A 21,762-nucleotide genomic window follows, 5' to 3' on the forward strand; every position below is an offset into this window, starting at 1 on the left:
GTCCTGCTGTATGTATGTAGGTGCTGGTCCTGCTGTATGTATGTATGTGCTGGTACTGCTGTATGTATGTATGTGCTGGTCCTGCTGTATGTATGTATGTGCTGGTCCTGCTGTATGTATGTATGTGCTGGTACTGCTGTATGTATGTATGTGCTGGTGCTGCTGTATGTATGTATGTGCTGGTACTGCTTGTATGTATGTACGTGCTGGTCCCGCTGTATGTATGTATGTACTGGTCCTGCTGTATGTATGTATGTGCTGATCCTGCTTTATGTATGTACGTGCTGGTCCCGCTGTATGTATGTGCTGGTCCTGCTGTATGTATGTATGTGCTGGTCCTGCTGTATGTATGTATGTGCTGGTCCTGCTGTATGTATGTATGTGCTGGTCCTGCTGTATGTATGTATGTGCTGGTCCTGCTGTATGTATGTATGTGCTGGTCTGCTGTATGTATGTATGTGCTGGTCTGCTGTATGTATGTAGTGTGTCCTGCTGTATGTATGTATGTGCTGGTCCTGCTGTATTATGTACGTGCTGGTCCTGCTGTATGTATGTATGGCTGGTCCTGCTGTGTATGTATGTGCTGGTCTGCTGTATGTATGTATGTGCTGGTCCTGCAGTATGTATGTATGTGCTGGTCCTGCTGTATGTATGTATGTGCTGGTCCTGCTGTATGTATGTATGTATGTGCTGGTCCTGCTGTATGTATGTATGTGCTGGTCCTGCTGTATGTATGTATGTATGTGCTGGTCCTGCTGTATGTATGTATGTATGTGCTGGTCCTGCTGTATGTATGTATGTGCTGGTCCTGCTGTATTATGTAGTCTGGCCTGCTGTATGTATGTATGTATGTGCTGGTCTGCTGTATGTATGTATGTGCTGGTCCTGCTGTATGTATGTATGTGCTGGTCCTGCTGTATGTATGTATGTATGTGCTGGTCCTGCTGTATGTATGTATGTGTGTATGTAGTATGTGCTGGTCCTGCAGTATGTATGTATGTGCTGGTCCTGCAGTATGTATGTATGTGCTGGTGCTGCTGTATGTATGTATGTGCTGGTCCTGCTGTATGTATGTATGTGCTGGTCCTGCAGTATGTATGTATGTGCTGGTCCTGCTGTATGTATGTATGTGCTGGTCCTGCAGTATGTATGTATGTGCTGGTCCTGCAGTATGTATGTATGTGCTGGTGCTGCTGTATGTATGTATGTGCTGGTCCCGCTGTATGTATGTATGTGCTGGTGCTGCTGTATGTATGTATGTGCTGGTCCTGCTGTATGTATGTATGTGCTGGTCCTGCTGTATGTATGTATGTGCTGGTCCTGCAGTATGTATGTATGTGCTGGTCCTGCTGTATGTATGTATGTATGTATGTGCTGGTACTGCTGTATGTATGTATGTGCTGGTCCCGCTGTATGTATGGATGTGTTGGTCCTGCTGTATGTATGTATGTGCTAGTCGTGCTGTATGTATGTATGTGCTGGTCCTGCAGTATGTATGGATGTGTTGGTCCTGCTGTATGTATGGATGTGTTGGTCCTGCTGTATGTATGTATGTGCTGGTCCTGCTGTATGTATGTATATGCTGGTCCCGCTGTATGAATGTATGTGCTGGTCCTACTGTATGTATTTCTGAGCTGGTCCTGCTATTTGTATGTATATGCTTGTCCAGCTGCATGTTTGTATGTGTTGGTCTTGCTGTATGTATGTATGTACTGGTCCTGCTGTATGTATGTTTGTGCTCGTTTGCTGTATGTATGTATGTATGTGATGATTCTGCTGCAAGTATGTATGTGGTTGTCTGTAGCATGTAAGTATGTGCTGGTCCTGCTGTATGTATGTAGCTGATAGTCTGCAGTATGTATGTATGTATGTTGGGGTCCTGCTGTATGTTCATATGTGTTGGTCTGCTGTATGCATGTATGTGCTGGTCCTGCTGTATGTACATATGTGTTGGTCTGCTGTATGCATGTATGTGCTGGTCCTGCTGTATGTACATATATGTTGGTCTGCTGTTTATGTATGTGCTGGTCCGGCTGTATCTACGTACTGTCTAGACCTTATACATATATACATATACGAACTGGATGTGAAAACAGTTGGTAGCAATAGAAGAATGGATCTTGGGAAGTAGAAAGACGAACACAGAAAAAAAAAAAAATAGGAACTTGTGAAAAACACGTGAATAACAAACAGTTGTGGACCATTTACCAAAAGCAACACAAGGAATAACAGGTAACACTCACCAAGAGACACACAAGGAATAGGCGGGAACACACTCCAACAGCAACACAAGGAATAACAGGTAACACTCACCAAGAGACACACAAGGAATAGGCGGGAACACACTCCAACAGCAACACAAGGAATAACAGGTAACACTCACCAAGAGACACACAAGGAATAACAGGTAACACTCACCAAGAGCAACACAAGGAATAACAGGTAACACTCACCAAGAGACACACAAGGAATTACAGGTAACACTCACCAAGAGCAACACAAGGAATAACAGGTAACACTCACCAAGAGCAACAATAGGAATAAAAGACACACTTACCAAATTCACCCTTGTAGCCCCAGTAAGGCTTCTTGCCGCCCATGAACACCTGCAACAGACAAAGGTTCAACTTTTCATGATTACTTTCTTTATAGAGATCTTAGCGGGGCATCTCCTTGTGGGGAGCACAGAGAGCTCTCCCAGATCCAAGCTCCCCGCGCCACCCCAGAGTTCATTATGTGTATATAAGTGTACATGGACGACTGTGTTGTGTAGGTACAACACGACACTTGTGTACTATCCTGACACGTGTATACCATCCTGATACATGTTTACCATCTTGAAAAGTGTATACCATTCTGGCACATGTATACCACCTTAACACGAGTATACCATCCTGACACATGTATACCACCCTAACACATGTACAGGACCCACTTATTCTCTCCATACGACTAAACTATTTCAACACCCCCTCTTCAGCTCTCTCAAGCACACTCTTATTACCAGGCCTCTCTTTATCCTATCAATACTTACTCGATCAACCCTCCTCTAACAACCTACTGTCCTCAATCGTTTCATTCCAAAAAAACTAAGTCCATGCTTCACACATCCATACAACACCGTCTGGACTTTCGGCACTTTCAAACATGCCCATCTTCGGCTAACTTACAACTCAACAACACAGTCACACACTTTAGAAATTCAACTAATTCCATTCACTTTGCTTTGCCACACTTCACCTAACGCAAGGCTTTCACCACTTAACCCCTTTTCATGACCCTCACTTCGCACACCTCTCTGGCTATAACATCCTATATTTGCCACCTTATCAAGCACATTAAACAACCTCTCCAGCACTTCAACCCATCACCGCCTGCTACCACTTCCCCATTTGCCCCTTTCACTGATGTTCTCATTTGTCCTCTTATTTTTCGCTTCCTATTATCGTCCTTCCAAAACATCTTATTCTCCATTAACTTTGCTGATACTCACCCCAACTCTCACTTGCCATCTTTTTCGGCCCCTGCATCTACCTCTTCAACTCTTGCCGCCTTTCTGCAAAAGACACCCATACACCTCTCTTTTCTCTTTCACTAGCAACTTACTTCTTCATCCCGCCATTCACTCACTTTTCTCACCTGTCCACCTCCCACCCTCCGCATGCCACACACTATTCTCGCACATTTAAGTACTGCTTCCCTAAACACCTCCCATTCATCATCCACTCCCCTAGCTTCATTGAATCTTACCTCTTGCCATTATACACTCAATCTCTCCTGGTATCTCTTCACACAAGCCTCTCTTCCAAGCTTACTCACTTTCACAAATCACTTCCCACTCACATCATTCCCTCTTTACTTAAAGTCTCTGCAAATCTGTACCTCGCTTCCACCATGTAAGGATCAGACATCCTATCAGCTGCTCCTCTCAATACATTCACATCCAAGAGTCTCTTCTTTGTACGTCTATCAATTAGCGCACACTCCAGTTATGCCCCATTTCTGACTCACCCAGGTATACTTATGTAAGCCACTCTTTTAAAAGCAGGTATTCCCAACCACCAGTCCTTTTCAGCACAGAACTCCACAGGTTGTCCACCAGTTTAACATATAACTGAAGCTTTTAAGATACAAAAGTTCCCTAGAGGACTGATATGCAAGTCAAAGACTTAAGCAAAGAAAATTACAGATTAGGTAATGGCAATAATGAGAGAATAAAAGAAGATTACATCACAGTTCCTAACTCAAAGAAAACTCGAAGTTTGGATAGATTCTTCATGAAAGTAGGAATGAGGGTGGCTATGGCGTTTAGCACAAAGATAGGGGAAAAAAAGATCAAGAATAGATGCAAAGAAGTTGATTCTGATTGTGAGCTCAGTGTCGTGTATCGAATATCCTGTGATGACTGTTAATATTACTGTGGTGAGTCGAGTTGTGGTGTGGAGAAACGTTTGACAAAGCATTGAAATCATCACGTACTCATAAAACACAAAACTCATTGGTGCTATATGTGGAGCGATATGGGCATCTACCACAATGGCAAGGAAAGGTGGAACACAAAGGATGGGAAAAGATGAGGGAAAACCACGAAAGCTCCGTACATAAACAGGAGTAAGGCTGATAACCACTCGTGTCTTTAGCAAAAGTAGTTAGCGATTTAGCGTTTACGGCAGCAAAGGGGGCGGAGCGAAAAATGGGAAGCAGCCAATCACGAGGAAGAGATCCGGTACAGCCAGAAAGATGTTCTACCTGTGGTGTATACAAGGTCAAGTCCAGGTCAACTGTAGTTAGTTAGACCATTAAACAGTTTTCGGAGATGGAAGGACGGAGTGAAATGATTCCGAGTGACTGGAGCCTGAACGTGCAGGAGGGTGAAAGCCGTGCACGGGATAGAGTGAAATGAATCATTATGGTACACAAAGGTTGACGTGCTGTCAAGAGTGAACCAGGGTATGTGATCCGGCTGGGGAAGACCATGGAAAGGTCTGTGGGGCCTGGTTTTGGATAGGGAGCTGTGGTTGCGGTGCATTACACATGACAGCTAGAGAATGAATGAGTTGATGAGGCCTTTCTTCGTCTGTTCCTGGCGCGACCTCGCTAAAATGGGAAACGGCGATCACGTGAGGGTGGGTGTGTGTGTGTGTGTGTGTGTGTGTGTGTGTCTGTATGTATGTATGTATGTATGTATGTATATATATATATATATATATATATATATATATATATATATATATATATATATAGAGAGAGAGAGAGAGAGAGAGAGAGAGAGAGAGAGAGAGAGAGAGGATTTCTCACACCCGATTCATCAGTGTGCGGGTGGAGGAAGTCAGGCAAGGGTGTGTGTGTGTGTGGGGGCATGTCTCACCGTGCGGCCATTGAGAGGCTGGACTGGTCGGAAGTTGTCGACCAGGGGCAGACCATTCTCCTCCTGAAGCTTGCGGAACTCGGCCAGCTGCAGAAGAAAGCGCCATGTTTAACCTGATACATCAACATGACACACAGCCAGCGAGTGTTATCATAAATTAACGTTACACTTGAAATCATACAATAACATCAGCTACTGCAGCAAATGAATATATATATATATATATATATATATATATATATATATATATATATATATATATATATATATATATATATATATATATATATGAATCATGTGAAATGTGGCAAAATTTCTCACCAAACTTGACACTATTAATATTAACGAACACCACAATGACACTATTTTAATATTAATGAACATCGTGATGACACTATGTTAATATCAATGAACATCATGATGACACTATGTTAATATTAACGAACACCATAATGACACTATGTTAACATTTATGAACATCATGATGACACTATGTTGATATTACCGAACACCATAATGACAATGTTAATATTAACAAACACCATAATGATTTGATCCTGACGTGTTGCGCCACCATAGAGACTCCAGTAGTGGTACACTGTGACATAACCTGGCTCATAACTGGTGCCAGCATGTACACTGAGGAAGAACAATATGACGGCCCTACAGCGGCAGTATGTTGCAATCACAGCGGCAGTATGACGCTACCACAGTGGCAGTATGACGCTACCACAGTGGCAGTATGTTGCAATCACAGTGGCAGTATGACGCTACCACAGTGGCAGTATGACGCTACCACAGTGGCAGTATGACGCTACCACAGTGGCAGTATGTTGCAATCACAGTGGCAGTATGACGCTACCACAGTGGCAGTATGACGCTACCACAGTGGCAGTATGTTGCAATCACAGCGGCAGTATGACGCTACCACAGTGGCAGTATGACGCTACCACAGTGGCAGTATGTTGCAATCACAGCGGCAGTATGACGCTACCACAGTGGCAGTATGACGCTACCACAGTGGCAGTATGTTGCAATCACAGTGGCAGTATGACGCTACCACAGTGGCAGTATGTTGCAATCACAGCGGCAGTATGACGCTACCACAGTGGCAGTATGTTGCAATCACAGCGGCAGTATGACGCTACCACAGTGGCAGTATGACGCTACCACATTGGCAGTATGTTGCAATCACAGTGGCAGTATGACGCTACCACAGTGGCAGTATGACGCTACCACAGTGGCAGTATGACGCTACCACAGTGGCAGTATGTTGCAATCACAGCGGCAGTATGACGCTACCGCAGTGGCAGTATGACGCTACCACAGTGGCAGTATGACGCTACCACAGTAGCAGTATGTTGCAATCACAGTGGCAGTATGACGCTACCACAGTGGCAGTATGATGCTACCACAGTGGCAGTATGTTGCTATCACAGTGGCAGTATGACGCTACCACAGTGGCAGTATGATGCTACCACAGTGGCAGTATGTTGCTATCACAGTGGCAGTATGACGCTACCACAGTGGCAGTATGACGCTACCACAGTGGCAGTATGACGCTACCACAGTGGCAGTATGACGCTACCACAGTGGCAGTATGATGCTACCACAGTGGCAGTATGACGCTACCACAGTGGCAGTATGACGCTACCACAGTGGCAGTATGACGCTACCACAGTGGCAGTATGACGCTATCACAGTGGCAGTATGACGCTACCACAGTGGCAGTATGACGCTACCACAGCGGCGGTATGACGCTACCACAGTGGCAGTATGTTGCTATCACAGTGGCAGTATGACGCTACCACAGTGGCAGTATGATGCTACCACAATGGCAGTATGTTGCTACCACAGTGGCAGTATGTTGCTATCACAGTGGCAGTATGACGCTACCACAGTGGCAGTATGACGCTACCACAGTGGCAGTATGTTGCTATCACAGTGGCAGTATGACGCTACCACAGTGGCAGTATGACGCTACCACAGTGGCAGTATGTTGCGATCACAGTGGCAGTATGACGCTACCACAGTGGCAGTATGACGCTACCACAGTGGCAGTATGACGCTACCACAGTGGCAGTATGTTGCTACCACAGTGGCAGTATGACGCTACCACAGTGGCAGTATGACGCTACCACAGTGGCAGTATGACGCTACCACAGTGGCAGTATGACGCTACCACAGTGGCAGTGTGACGCTATCACAGTGGCAGTATGTTGCTACCACAGCGGCAGTATGACGCTACCACAGTGGCAGTATGACACTACCACAGTGGCAGTATGACACTACCACAGCGGCAGTATGACGCTACCACAGTGGCAGTATGACACTACCACAGTGGCAGTATGCCGGTACTGTAGAAGCAGAGTGACGGCACTGAAGTAGTAGGAGGAGGGCGGTACAGTAGCAGCATGAAGGCACGGAGCAGCAGCAGGAGGAGGAGGAGGGCGCTACACCAGCAGTAGACGGCTTCCCTGGAACCACACTGCCTCTCCTTAAGGTGTGTTCTCCTCTGCAGGAAATTATCCACTTGCTGTATTCTCTCTCTCTCTCTCTCTCTCTCTCTCTCTCTCTCTCTCTCTCTCTCTCTCTCTCTCTCTCTCTCTCTCTCTCTCTCTCCCGTGTGGTGACGTTTTAGAAACCGTATTTCCTGTATTGTCCACATATCTCAATGACTCTCTCACAAAACCTCCTCCTCTCTACTTGCTCTCGTATGGCTGTTTACGTCCACGTCTGCAAAATCACCTTTGAACTTACGTCCTCAGTGCCTGTGATATGCTAGCACCATCCTACGTAACTCTTCCCTCCCAGTCCCTTAACATAATTACCTGTGCTCCTTAACATAATTACCTGCTCCTTAACATAATTACCTATGCTCCTTAACATAATTACCTGTGCTCCTTAACATAATTACCTGTGCTCCTTAACATAATTACCTGCTCCTTAACATAATTACCTGCTCCTTAACATAATTACCTGTGCTCCTTAACATAATTACCTGCTCCTTAACATAATTACCTGCTCCTTCACTGATAATTACCTGCTCCTTCACTGATAATTACCTGCTCCTTCACTGATAATTACCTGCTCCTTCACTCATAATAACCTGCTCCTTCACTGATAATTACCTGCTCCTTCACTCATAATTACCTGCTCCTTCACTGATAATTACCTGTCCTTCACTGATAATTACTGCTCTTCACTGATAATTACCTGCTCCTTCACTGATAATCACCTGCTCCTTCACTGATAATTACCTGCTCCTTCACTGATAATTACTGCTCCTTCACTGATAATTACCTGTCCTTCACTGATAATCACCTGCTCCTTCACTGATAATTACTGCTCTTCACTGATAATTACTGCTCTTCACTGATAATTACCTGCTTCCTTCACTGATAATCACCTGCTCCTTCACTGATAATCACCTGCTCCTTCACTGTTAATTACCTGCTCCTTCACTGATAATTACCTGTCCTTCACTGATAATTACTGCTCTTCACTGATAATTACCTGTCCTTCACTGATAATTACTGCTCTTCACTGATAATTACTGCTCTTCACTGATAATTACCTGCACCTTCACTGATAATTACCTGTCCTTCACTGATAATTACCTGCTCCTTCACTGTTAATTACCTGCTCCTTCACTGTTAATTACCTGCTCCTTAACTGATAATTACCTGCTCCTTCACTGATAATTACTGCTCTTCACTGATAATTACCTGTCCTTCACTGATAATTACTGCTCTTCACTGATAATTAACCTGCTCCTTCACTGATAATCACTGCTCCTTCACTGATAATCACTGCTCCTTCACTGATAATTACTGCTCTTCACTGATAATTACTGCTCCTTCACTGATAATTACTGCTCTTCACTGATAATTACCTGTCCTTCACTGATAATTACTGCTCTTCACTGATAATTACTGCTCTTCACTGATAATTACCTGCACCTTCACTGATAATTACCTGTCCTTCACTGATAATTACTGCTCTTCACTGATAATTACTGCTCTTCACTGATAATTACTGCTCTTCACTGATAATTACTGCTCTTCACTGATAATTACTGCTCTTCACTGATAATTACTGCTCTTCACTGATAATTACTGCTCCTTCACTGATAATCACCTGCTCCTTCACTGTTAATTACCTGCTCCTTCACTGTTAATTACCTGCTCCTTCACTGATAATTAACCTGCTCCTTCACTGATAATTAACCTGCTCCTTCACTGTTAATTACCTGCTCCTTAACTGATAATTACCTGCACCTTCACTGATAATTACCTGTCCTTCACTGATAATTACTGCTCTTCACTGATAATTACCTGTCCTTCACTGATAATTACTGCTCCTTCACTCATAATAACCTGCTCCTTCACTGTTAATTACCTGCTCCTTCACTGATAATTACTGCTCTTCACTGATAATTACTGCTCTTCACTGATAATTACTGCTCTTCACTGATAATTACCTGTCCTTCACTGATAATTACCTGCTTCCTTCACTGATAATTACCTGCTCCTTCACTGATAATTACCTGTCCTTCACTGATAATTACTGCTCTTCACTGATAATTACTGCTCTTCACTGATAATTACTGCTCCTTCACTGATAATTACCTGCTCCTTCACTGATAATTACTGCTCTTCACTGATAATTACTGCTCTTCACTGATAATTACTGCTCTTCACTGATAATTACCTGTCCTTCACTGATAATCACCTGCTCCTTCACTGATAATCACCTGCTCCTTCACTGATAATTACCTGCTCCTTAACATAATTACTGTGCTCCTTAACATAATTACTGTGCTCCTTAACATAATTACCTGCTCCTTAACTGATAATTACCTGCTCTTCACTGATAATTACTGCTCTTCACTGATAATTACTGCTCTTCACTGATAATTACCTGCTCCTTCACTGTTAATTACCTGCTCCTTAACTGATAATTACCTGCTCTTCACTGATAATTACTGCTCTTCACTGATAATTACCTGCTCCTTAACATAATTACCTGCTCCTTCACTGATAATTACCTGCTCCTTCACTGATAATTACTGCTCTTCACTGATAATTACTGCTCCTTCACTGATAATCACTGCTCCTTCACTGATAATTACCTGCTCCTTAACATAATTACTGTGCTCCTTAACATAATTACTGTGCTCCTTAACATAATTACTGTGCTCCTTAACATAATTACTGTGCTCCTTAACATAATTACCTGCTCCTTAACATAATTACCTGTGCTCCTTAACATAATTACTGTGCTCCTTAACATAATTACTGTGCTCCTTAACATAATTACCTGCTCCTTAACATAATTACCTGCTCCTTAACATAATTACCTGCTCCTTAACATAATTACCTGTGCTCCTTAACATAATTACCTGTGCTCCTTAACATAATTACCTGTGCTCCTTAACATAATTACCTGTGCTCCTTAACATAATTACCTGCTCCTTAACATAATTAACCTGTGCTCCTTAACATAATTACTGTGCTCCTTAACATAATTACCTGCTCCTTAACATAATTACTGTGCTCCTTAACATAATTACTGTGCTCCTTAACATAATTACTGTGCTCCTTAACATAATTACCTGCTCCTTAACATAATTACTGTGCTCCTTAACATAATTAACCTGTGCTCCTTAACATAATTACCTGTGCTCCTTAACATAATTACCTGCTCCTTAACATAATTACCTGCTCCTTAACATAATTACTGTGCTCCTTAACATAATTACCTGTGCTCCTTAACATAATTACCTGCTCCTTAACATAATTACCTGCTCCTTAACATAATTACTGTGCTCCTTAACATAATTACTGTGCTCCTTAACATAATTAACCTGTGCTCCTTAACATAATTAACCTGTGCTCCTTAACATAATTACTGTGCTCCTTAACATAATTACCTGCTCCTTAACATAATTACTGTGCTCCTTAACATAATTACCTGTGCTCCTTAACATAATTACCTGCTCCTTAACATAATTAACCTGTGCTCCTTAACATAATTACTGTGCTCCTTAACATAATTACCTGCTCCTTAACATAATTACTGTGCTCCTTAACATAATTACCTGCTCCTTAACATAATTAACCTGTGCTCCTTAACATAATTACTGTGCTCCTTAACATAATTACCTGCTCTTCACTGATAATTACCTGCTCCTTAACATAATTACCTGCTCCTTAACATAATTACCTGCTCCTTAACATAATTACCTGTGCTCCTTAACATAATTACTGTGCTCCTTAACATAATTACTGTGCTCCTTAACATAATTACTGTGCTCCTTAACATAATTACTGTGCTCCTTAACATAATTACTGTGCTCCTTAACATAATTACCTGCTCCTTAACATAATTAACCTGTGCTCCTTAACATAATTAACCTGTGCTCCTTAACATAATTACCTGTGCTCCTTAACATAATTACCTGTGCTCCTTAACATAATTAACCTGCTCCTTCACTGATAATCACTGCTCCTTCACTGATAATTACCTGCTCCTTAACATAATTAACCTGTGCTCCTTAACATAATTACCTGTGCTCCTTACATAATTACCTGTGCTCCTTAACATAATTACTGTGCTCCTTAACATAATTACCTGCTCCTTCACTGATAATCACCTGCTCCTTCACTGATAATTACTGCTCTTCACTGATAATTACCTCTCCTTCACTGATAATCACCTGCTCCTTCACTGTTAATTACCTGCTCCTTAACATAATTACCTGTGCTCCTTAACATAATTACCTGTGCTCCTTAACATAATTACCTGTGCTCCTTAACATAATTACCTGTGCTCCTTAACATAATTACCTGTGCTCCTTAACATAATTACCTGTGCTCCTTAACATAATTACCTGCTCCTTAACTGATAATTACCTGTCCTTCACTGATAATCACTGCTCCTTCACTGATAATCACCTGCTCCTTCACTGATAATCACCTGCTCCTTCACTGATAATTACCTGCTCCTTCACTGATAATTACCTGCTCCTTCACTGATAATTACCTGCTCTTCACTGATAATTACCTGTCCTTCACTGATAATCACTGCTCCTTCACTGATAATCACCTGCTCCTTCACTGTTAATTACCTGCTCCTTAACATAATTACTGTGCTCCTTAACATAATTACCTGCTCCTTCACTCATAATTACCTACTCCTTCACTGATAATCACCTGCTCCTTCACTGATAATCACCTGCTCCTTCACTCATAATTACCTGCTCCTTAACATAATTACTGTGCTCCTTAACATAATTACCTGTGCTCCTTAACATAATTACCTGTGCTCCTTAACATAATTACCTGTGCTCCTTAACATAATTACCTGTGCTCCTTAACATAATTACCTGTGCTCCTTAACATAATTACCTGTGCTCCTTAACATAATTACTGTGCTCCTTAACATAATTAACCTGTGCTCCTTAACATAATTACTGTGCTCCTTAACATAATTACTGTGCTCCTTAACATAATTACCTGCTCCTTCACTGATAATCACCTGCTCCTTCACTGTTAATTACCTGCTCCTTCACTGTTAATTACCTGCTCCTTAACTGATAATTACCTGCTCCTTAACATAATTACTGTGCTCCTTAACATAATTACCTGTGCTCCTTAACATAATTACTGTGCTCCTTAACATAATTACCTGTGCTCCTTAACATAATTACCTGTGCTCCTTAACATAATTACCTGCTCCTTAACTGATAATTACCTGCTCCTTAACATAATTACTGTGCTCCTTAACATAATTAACCTGTGCTCCTTAACATAATTACTGTGCTCCTTAACATAATTACCTGCTCCTTCACTCATAATTACCTGCTCCTTCACTGATAATTACCTGCTCCTTCACTGATAATTACCTGCTCCTTCACTGATAATTACCTGCTCCTTCACTGATAATTACCTGCTCCTTCACTGATAATTACCTGCTCCTTAACTGATAATTACCTGCTCCTTCACTGATAATTACCTGCTCCTTCACTGATAATTACCTGCTCCTTAACTGATAATTACCTGCTCTTCACTGATAATTACCTGCTCCTTCACTGATAATTACCTGCTCCTTCACTGATAATTACCTGCTCCTTCACTCATAATTACCTGCTCCTTCACTGATAATTACCTGCTCCTTCACTGATAATTACCTGCTCCTTCACTGATAATTACCTGCTCCTTCACTGATAATTACCTGCTCCTTCACTGATAATTACCTGCTCCTTAACTGATAATTACCTGCTCCTTCACTGATAATTACCTGCTCCTTCACTGATAATTACCTGCTCCTTCACTGATAATTACCTGCTCCTTAACATAATTACTGTGCTCCTTAACATAATTACCTGTGCTCCTTAACATAATTACCTGTGCTCCTTACATAATTACCTGTGCTCCTTAACATAATTACCTGCTCCTTAACATAATTACCTGCTCCTTCACTGATAATTACCTGCTCCTTCACTCATAATTACCTACTCCTTCACTGATAATTACCTGCTCCTTCACTGATAATTACCTGCTCCTTCACTGATAATTACCTGCTCCTTCACTGATAATTACCTGCTCCTTAACATAATTACCTGTGCTCCTTAACATAATTACCTGCTCCTTAACTGATAATTACCTGCTCCTTAACTGATAATTACCTGCTCCTTAACTGATAATTACCTGCTCCTTAACTGATAATTACCTGCTCCTTAACTGATAATTACCTGCTCCTTAACATAATTACCTGCTCCTTCACTGTTAATTACCTGCTCCTTCACTGATAATTACCTGCTCCTTCACTGATAATTACCTGCTCCTTCACTGATAATTACCTGCTCCTTCACTGATAATTACCTGCTCCTTCACTGATAATTACCTGCTCCTTAACTGATAATTACCTGCTCCTTCACTGATAATTACCTGCTCCTTCACTGATAATTACCTGCTCCTTAACATAATTACCTGTGCTCCTTAACATAATTACCTGTGCTCCTTAACATAATTACCTGTGCTCCTTACATAATTACCTGTGCTCCTTAACATAATTACCTGCTCCTTCACTGATAATTACCTGCTCCTTCACTGATAATTACCTGCTCCTTCACTGTTAATTACCTGCTCCTTAACTGATAATTACCTGCTCCTTAACATAATTACCTGTGCTCCTTAACATAATTACTGTGCTCCTTAACATAATTACCTGCTCCTTAACTGATAATTACCTGCTTCCTTCACTGATAATTACTGCTCTTCACTGATAATTACCTGTCCTTCACTGATAATTACTGCTCTTCACTGATAATTAACCTGCTCCTTCACTGTTAATTACCTGCTCCTTCACTGATAATTACCTGCTCCTTAACATAATTACCTGTGCTCCTTAACATAATTACCTGTGCTCCTTAACATAATTACCTGCTCCTTAACATAATTACTGTGCTCCTTAACATAATTACTGTGCTCCTTAACATAATTACCTGCTCCTTAACTGATAATTACCTGTCCTTCACTGATAATCACCTGCTCCTTCACTGTTAATTACCTGCTCCTTAACATAATTACCTGCTCCTTCACTCATAATAACCTGCTCCTTCACTGTTAATTACCTGCTCCTTCACTGATAATTACCTGCTCCTTCACTGATAATTACCTGCTCCTTAACATAATTACCTGTGCTCCTTACATAATTACCTGTGCTCCTTAACATAATTACTGTGCTCCTTAACATAATTACTGTGCTCCTTAACATAATTACCTGCTCCTTAACATAATTACTGTGCTCCTTAACATAATTACCTGCTCCTTAACTGATAATTACCTGCTCTTCACTGATAATTAACCTGCTCCTTCACTGATAATTACCTGCTCCTTCACTGATAATTACTGCTCTTCACTGATAATTACCTCTCCTTCACTGATAATTACCTGCTCCTTCACTGTTAATTACCTGCTCCTTCACTCATAATTACCTGCTCCTTAACATAATTAACCTGTGCTCCTTAACATAATTAACCTGTGCTCCTTAACATAATTAACCTGTGCTCCTTAACATAATTACCTGCTCCTTCACTGTTAATTACCTGCTCCTTAACATAATTACCTGTGCTCCTTAACATAATTACCTGCTCCTTAACATAATTACTGTGCTCCTTAACATAATTACCTGTGCTCCTTAACATAATTACCTGTGCTCCTTAACATAATTACTGTGCTCCTTAACATAATTAACCTGTGCTCCTTAACATAATTACCTGTGCTCCTTAACATAATTAACCTGTGCTCCTTAACATAATTACCTGTGCTCCTTAACATAATTACTGTGCTCCTTAACATAATTAACCTGTGCTCCTTAACATAATTACCTGTGCTCCTTAACATAATTACCTGTGCTCCTTAACATAATTACTGTGCTCCTTAACATAATTACTGTGCTCCTTAACATAATTACCTGCTCCTTCACTCATAATTACCTGCTCCTCACTGATAATTACCTGCACCTTCACTGATAATTACTGCTCCTTCACTGATAATTACCTGCTTCCTTCACTGATAATTACCTGCTCCTTCACTGATAATTACTGCTCTTCACTGATAATTACCTCTCCTTCACTGATAATTAACCTGCTCCTTCACTCATAATTACCTGCTCCTTAACTGATAATTACCTGCTCCTTCACTCATAATTACCTACTCCTTCACTGATAATTACCTCTCCTTCACTGATAATTACCTGCTCCTTAACATAATTAACCTGTGCTCCTTAACATAATTACCTGTGCTCCTTAACATAATTACCTGCTCCTTAACTGATAATTACCTGCTTCCTTCACTGATAATTACTGCTCCTTCACTGATAATTACCTGCTCCTTCACTGTTAATTACCTGCTCCTTCACTGATAATTACCTGCTCCTTAACATAATTACCTGCTCCTTCACTCATAATTACCTGCTCCTTAACTGATAATTACCTGCTTCCTTCACTGATAATTACTGCTCCTTCACTGATAATCACTGCTCCTTCACTGATAATTACCTCTCCTTCACTGATAATTACCTGCTCCTTCACTGTTAATTACCTGCTCCTTAACTGATAATTACCTGCTCCTTAACTGATAATTACCTGCACCTTCACTGATAATTACCTGCTCCTTCACTGTTAATTACCTGCTCCTTAACTGATAATTACCTGCACCTTCACTGATAATTACCTGCTTCCTTCACTGATAATCACCTGCTCCTTCACTGATAATTACTGCTCTTCACTGATAATTACCTGTCCTTCACTGATAATTACCTGCTCCTTCACTGATAATCACTGCTCCTTCACTGATAATTACCTGCTCCTTCACTGATAATCACCTGCTCCTTCACTGATAATTACCTGTCCTTCAAAGGCTCAGTCCTCTGTTCTTAACGCTACCTCGCTAATGCGGGAAATGGCGAATAGTTTGAAAGAAAAGATATATATATATATATATATATATATATATATATATATATATATATATATATATATATATATATATATATAATGGACACGACAGATACCAGTACTTAAATTCTTTTTAACCCGAAGAGCACACTTGGTTCCCGCCGTCCAACACCAATCGTCTAGGCCGAGCACAGTCTGCTGTGTCTGGTCGTTACCCTTGTAAGGGAGAGTGATTAAGGAGGGTTAGGTGGCGGGGGATGACCTGGGTAGCTGAGTGTCATGAACAACTTTTTTTTGTTTTCTTGCTTTGTCAATTCTCTCATGATGATTTGGGCAATGCTAGGATGGGCTTTGAAATTGCCTGGGGAGAAATTAAAGTCCTTAGTATTAGCAATTCACCAATTCAGACAGATTCCATGACGTTACGTGCAGCTTAATCAGCATAGGGGTATAAAATAAAGGGATTTTCAAGATCTGTGGGGTAACAATTTCACGACAATGTTTAGCGATCGCATTTTTGTGGTCATTCCTCCGTAGGGAGTGTTGATGCCCATACCACCTCTCCGTTATAGTCTTACCAGTCTGGCCTACATAAATATATTTACATGTTTTGCATTTGACAGCGTATACACTCCCAATTGTCTCATGGTTTGGTCTACTATTCATTAAGGTCTTGCTGATGGTGTTATTGTAGTGGAAAGCAACATGACAAGAACTGTTTTTTAGAACATGTAATTTTAAATTCGCCAAAGTTTGGAGAACAGGGCAACACTAAACTTATAGACTTGTCCTTATTTGTCACATCTTTGTTACAAGAAGCATAAAATGTCTTCCTAGCACTCCAGTAAGCTTTGTTTACAAAGCTTACTGGGATAATTCAACTGCCTAAAGATACGTCTTACCTGACTACATTCATCTACCAGGCCTATGGGATCACATATCCGTAGTGCTCTTAAAAACACAGACATAACTACAGACATTTTTATAGCAGGATCATGTACTAAGAATTAATGAATAGAAGTCTCAGAGTTGGTAGGCTTCCTGTAGATTTTAAAGGACAAATGATCAGATTCTCTGTTTATCATCACAATGCTAGGATGGGATTGAAGCGTTGTCCCAAGGCGATTTTAAAGCCCAGCCTAGCATTAAGCAATTGGCGAAAGTGAAGAAAACAGTGGTAATTGGAAGACAAATCTGAAGTCATATGACACAAAAAGTTGGAGATCCAGAGGCATGCTACAGGCAGGCTGGTGAATCGTGAATGTACGTTGTGGATGAAGATGTGAAAAGGATGAATCAAAATACCATTAGACAAATGAACCTCGAAAAGAAAAACATAGTTGGAGAGTGAATGAACAGATGGTGCTCTGTAGAAGAAACGTTGGTGGAAAGACGGCAAATGTTAGTTAAATAATTACAGAAAAAGATATATTTGTCTTTCACCTCCATTTCCTCACGCTTTACCCGCACAAATTCGCCCCGGTATAGTTCATGCGACCATCCTCGCCTCCCCTCGGGCGGTGTTTCGATCTCCCCTGAGCAGTGGCTATCATTACGGGAATGAAGACGCATATCTATGGGGACCGTAGGTGTAGTTCTACACATTCATGTTTGGCGAGTATCTGTAATATCATCCCTACGAGGCAGTACGTGATAAACAAAGTGAGTGAAACAGAAAAAAAAAAGGTTAACTGAACGTGAGGTTGCGTATACGAGGCGAGTGAGGACTGGTCGACATCATGACTTTCCCATGCCACGTCTTCTACCAAAGTACAACATTAATGCTTCATACATGTAGTGTAATAACGATTTAGGAGGTTCATCTACGATGGTACGATCCTCGAGCACGACGGTACAACCCCTTGGATATGATGGCATACCGTCGTGCTGGAGGGAGGAAGAAGATGAAGGTGATGCATCGAGTGAGAGCTGCAGGTGATGCACCGAGCAGGGGATGCACCGAGTGAGAGCTGCAGTCAGTGCAGAATACTTGCCATCAGTGATGACTCTGGAGAGGCCTTTGATGATGTTGTCCAGCTTCGGGTTGTCGGTGGGAGAGATGACCAGCATGATACCCAGCACAGCCAAACCGTCCTCGTACTTGACAGCTTCCTCCACGCTGCCGTACTCTGTGTTGTAGTGCACCAGGTGCAGCTCAGCGGGGAATCTGCAGAGAATCTACGTTGCAAACATGACCATATCGCGTGAGGACGATCAAGAACACACAGTCAAGAGCAATTCATGCAGACAATCTGGCATTTAATGGACGACACAAACCATGAGGGAGAAAAGCCTCTAGTGTGGGACAGATGTCACTTGACCAAGTGTGATTTGTCTACACATTGTCAACATTCATCCTCACTCACCGGGGCCTTATGATTATGAACACCTGGGACTATACAAGGAACGGGAAGCCTAAAACCAATTCGGGTGTAGTTGGGTCGTGCCAAGAAAAGATGAATATAACTACTACAACATCTCACAATGCACTCGTAACCCCCCCCCCTCCTCTTCTTGATGAGTTACAATGGACTGTATTTCAGGTATATTGCAGTAAAGCCAGACCATGGTAGCTGTTATGGGTCTGACTGAACCAAGTGAACTTTGTATTCCACAGGGTTGCCTAAGTACAGTTAAGTCTCTTCGATGCACCAGAGAACTATGGCAACACTGCCTGGGGTGTGTACCTGGCCTGCGCGCCCACCTCCACCACGGCTGCCTAACCTGATGACAACAACAATGTAACGTCCTTTTACTACACACCACACGTTAAATGCTGACCAGAACTACTTACAATCACTGTACTTCATGTTGTGTGTTATCATACTTACGACAAAGACCTACTGTTCTTGTGATACATAATGCGTGTTATGTGCTCAATACAACGACCTGACCTCCCTTACTATATGCTGCGTGATGTCTGCTGATCGCAACGGTCTACCGTCCTTGTACCTGCCATGCCCCCAACACTCCACCTAGGATCCTCCACCTGCCACAAGCCACACCGGTAAGTTGACGGCCCCGTGAACCACCCACCTCTTGCCGTCAATGGTGTGTTCAGAGCCTCTCCTATTGGTGGCGCCCCAGTGGAAGTGGAACTGCAAGAAGGCGAAGTGCCCGCCCAGTTCCCCGCCCTGCACCGTCGCCCTCTCGCTCAGCTCCGCCTCGACCTGGGCTGTGGAAAGGTGGAACGTGTTCAGTCTAGTGTCCACTGTACGGAGGTTGAGGGCTACTGGGGGAACGTGTTCAGTCTGGTGTCCACTGGACGGAGGTTGAGGGCCAGTGGAGGAACGTGTTCAGTTTGGTGTGTGTGTGTGTGTGTGTGTGTGTGTTGTGTGTGTGTACGTACCTACGTGACCGTTGTTGATGAGGGTCATGCTGCTGGGGACCTTGTCGTAGTTCTTGAAGCCTAAGGGTGGCCACCTGTAGGGCGCCAGGGAGGATGCCGAGTCCAAGGCCACGGGCGACTGCTTGCTTCCCCCACACTGGGGGAAGAACTTGGGCCAGATCAATGGTCCTGGGGGAGGGATGGACGAGGATCACGTTAGTGACTCAAGTGGGATACATCCTTAAGAACAAAAACAAAATGAGAAGTAGAGTACTTTGTGTTAATAAATGGTGGATGCGACCTTTTTTCGTTTGTTCCAGGCGCTACCTTACTGACATGGTAACCGGCGATATATATATATATATATATATATATATATATATATATATATATATATATATATATATATATATATATATAATATACTTTGTCGCTGTTTTCCGCGTTAGCGAAGTAACGCAAGGAAACAGACGAAAGAATGGCCCAACCCACCCATATACACATATATATATATACATACACGTCCACACACGCACATATACTTACCCATACATTTCAACGTATACATATATATACATACACAGACATATACATATATACATATGTACATAATTCATACTGTCTGCCTTTATTCATTCCTGTCGCCACCCCGCCACACATGAAATGACACCCTCCTCCCCCTGCACGCGCGCGAGGTAGCGCTAGGAAAAGACAACAAAGACCATATTCGTTCACACTCAGTCTCTAGCTGTCATGTATAATGCACCGAAACCACAGCTCCCTTTCCACATCCAGGCCCCACAAAACTCTCCATGGTTTACCCCGGACGCTTCACATGCCCTGGTTCAATCCATTGACAGCACGTCGACCCCGGTATACCACATCGTTCCAATTCACACTATTCCTTGCACGGCTTTCGCCCTCCTGCATGTTCGGGCCCCAATCGCTCAAACTCTTTTTCACTCCATCCCTACACCTCCAATTTCGTCTCCCATTTCTCGTTCCCTCCACCTCTGACACATATATCCTCTTTGTCAATCTTTCCTCACTCATTCTCTCCATGTGACCAAACCATATCAATACACCCTCTTCTGCTCTCTCAACCACACGCTTTTTATTACCACATATCTCTCTTATCCTTTCATTACTTACTCGATCAAACCACCTCACACCATATTTTGTCCTCAAACATCTCATTTCCAACACATACACCTTCCTCCGCACAACCCTATCTTTAGCCCACGCCTCGCAACCATATAACATTGTTGGAACCATTATTCCTTCAAACATACCCATTTTTGCTTTCCGAGATGATGTTCTCGCCTTCCACACATTATTCAACGCTCCCAGTACCTTCGCCTCCTCCCCCACCTTGTGACTCATTTCCGCTTCCATGGCTCCATCCGCTACCATATTCATTCCCAGATATCTAAAACACTTCACTTCCTCCAGTTTTTCTCCATTCAAACTTACCTCCCAGTTGACTTGTCCCTCAACCCTACTGAACCTAATAACCTTGCTCTTATTCACATTTACTCTCAGCTTTCTTCTTTCACACACATTACCAACTTCTGCAGTTTCTCATCCGAATCAGCCCCC

At 42.2% G+C, this 21,762-nt stretch overlaps 1 protein-coding gene across 1 annotated transcript in view; it reads right to left on the minus strand.

The window, feature by feature from the left end:
- The window catches only part of LOC139751141 (uncharacterized), a 295,019-nt gene that overhangs the window by 19,261 nt on the left and 253,996 nt on the right, over positions 1-21,762 (minus strand). Inside the window, exons 5-9 of the mRNA XM_071666239.1 lie at positions 20,185-20,352; positions 19,872-20,010; positions 18,580-19,002; positions 5,369-5,474; positions 2,558-2,606 (exon numbers count right to left, since the gene is read on the minus strand). Of these exons, the coding sequence (XP_071522340.1) occupies positions 2,558-2,606; positions 5,369-5,474; positions 18,580-19,002; positions 19,872-20,010; positions 20,185-20,352 (885 nt within the window). The remainder of the gene's footprint in view (positions 1-2,557; positions 2,607-5,368; positions 5,475-18,579; positions 19,003-19,871; positions 20,011-20,184; positions 20,353-21,762) is intronic.

Source organism: Panulirus ornatus, chromosome 11 (genome assembly GCF_036320965.1).
Source record: "Panulirus ornatus isolate Po-2019 chromosome 11, ASM3632096v1, whole genome shotgun sequence".
In the NCBI taxonomy this organism is placed as follows: Eukaryota; Metazoa; Arthropoda; class Malacostraca; order Decapoda; family Palinuridae; genus Panulirus; species Panulirus ornatus.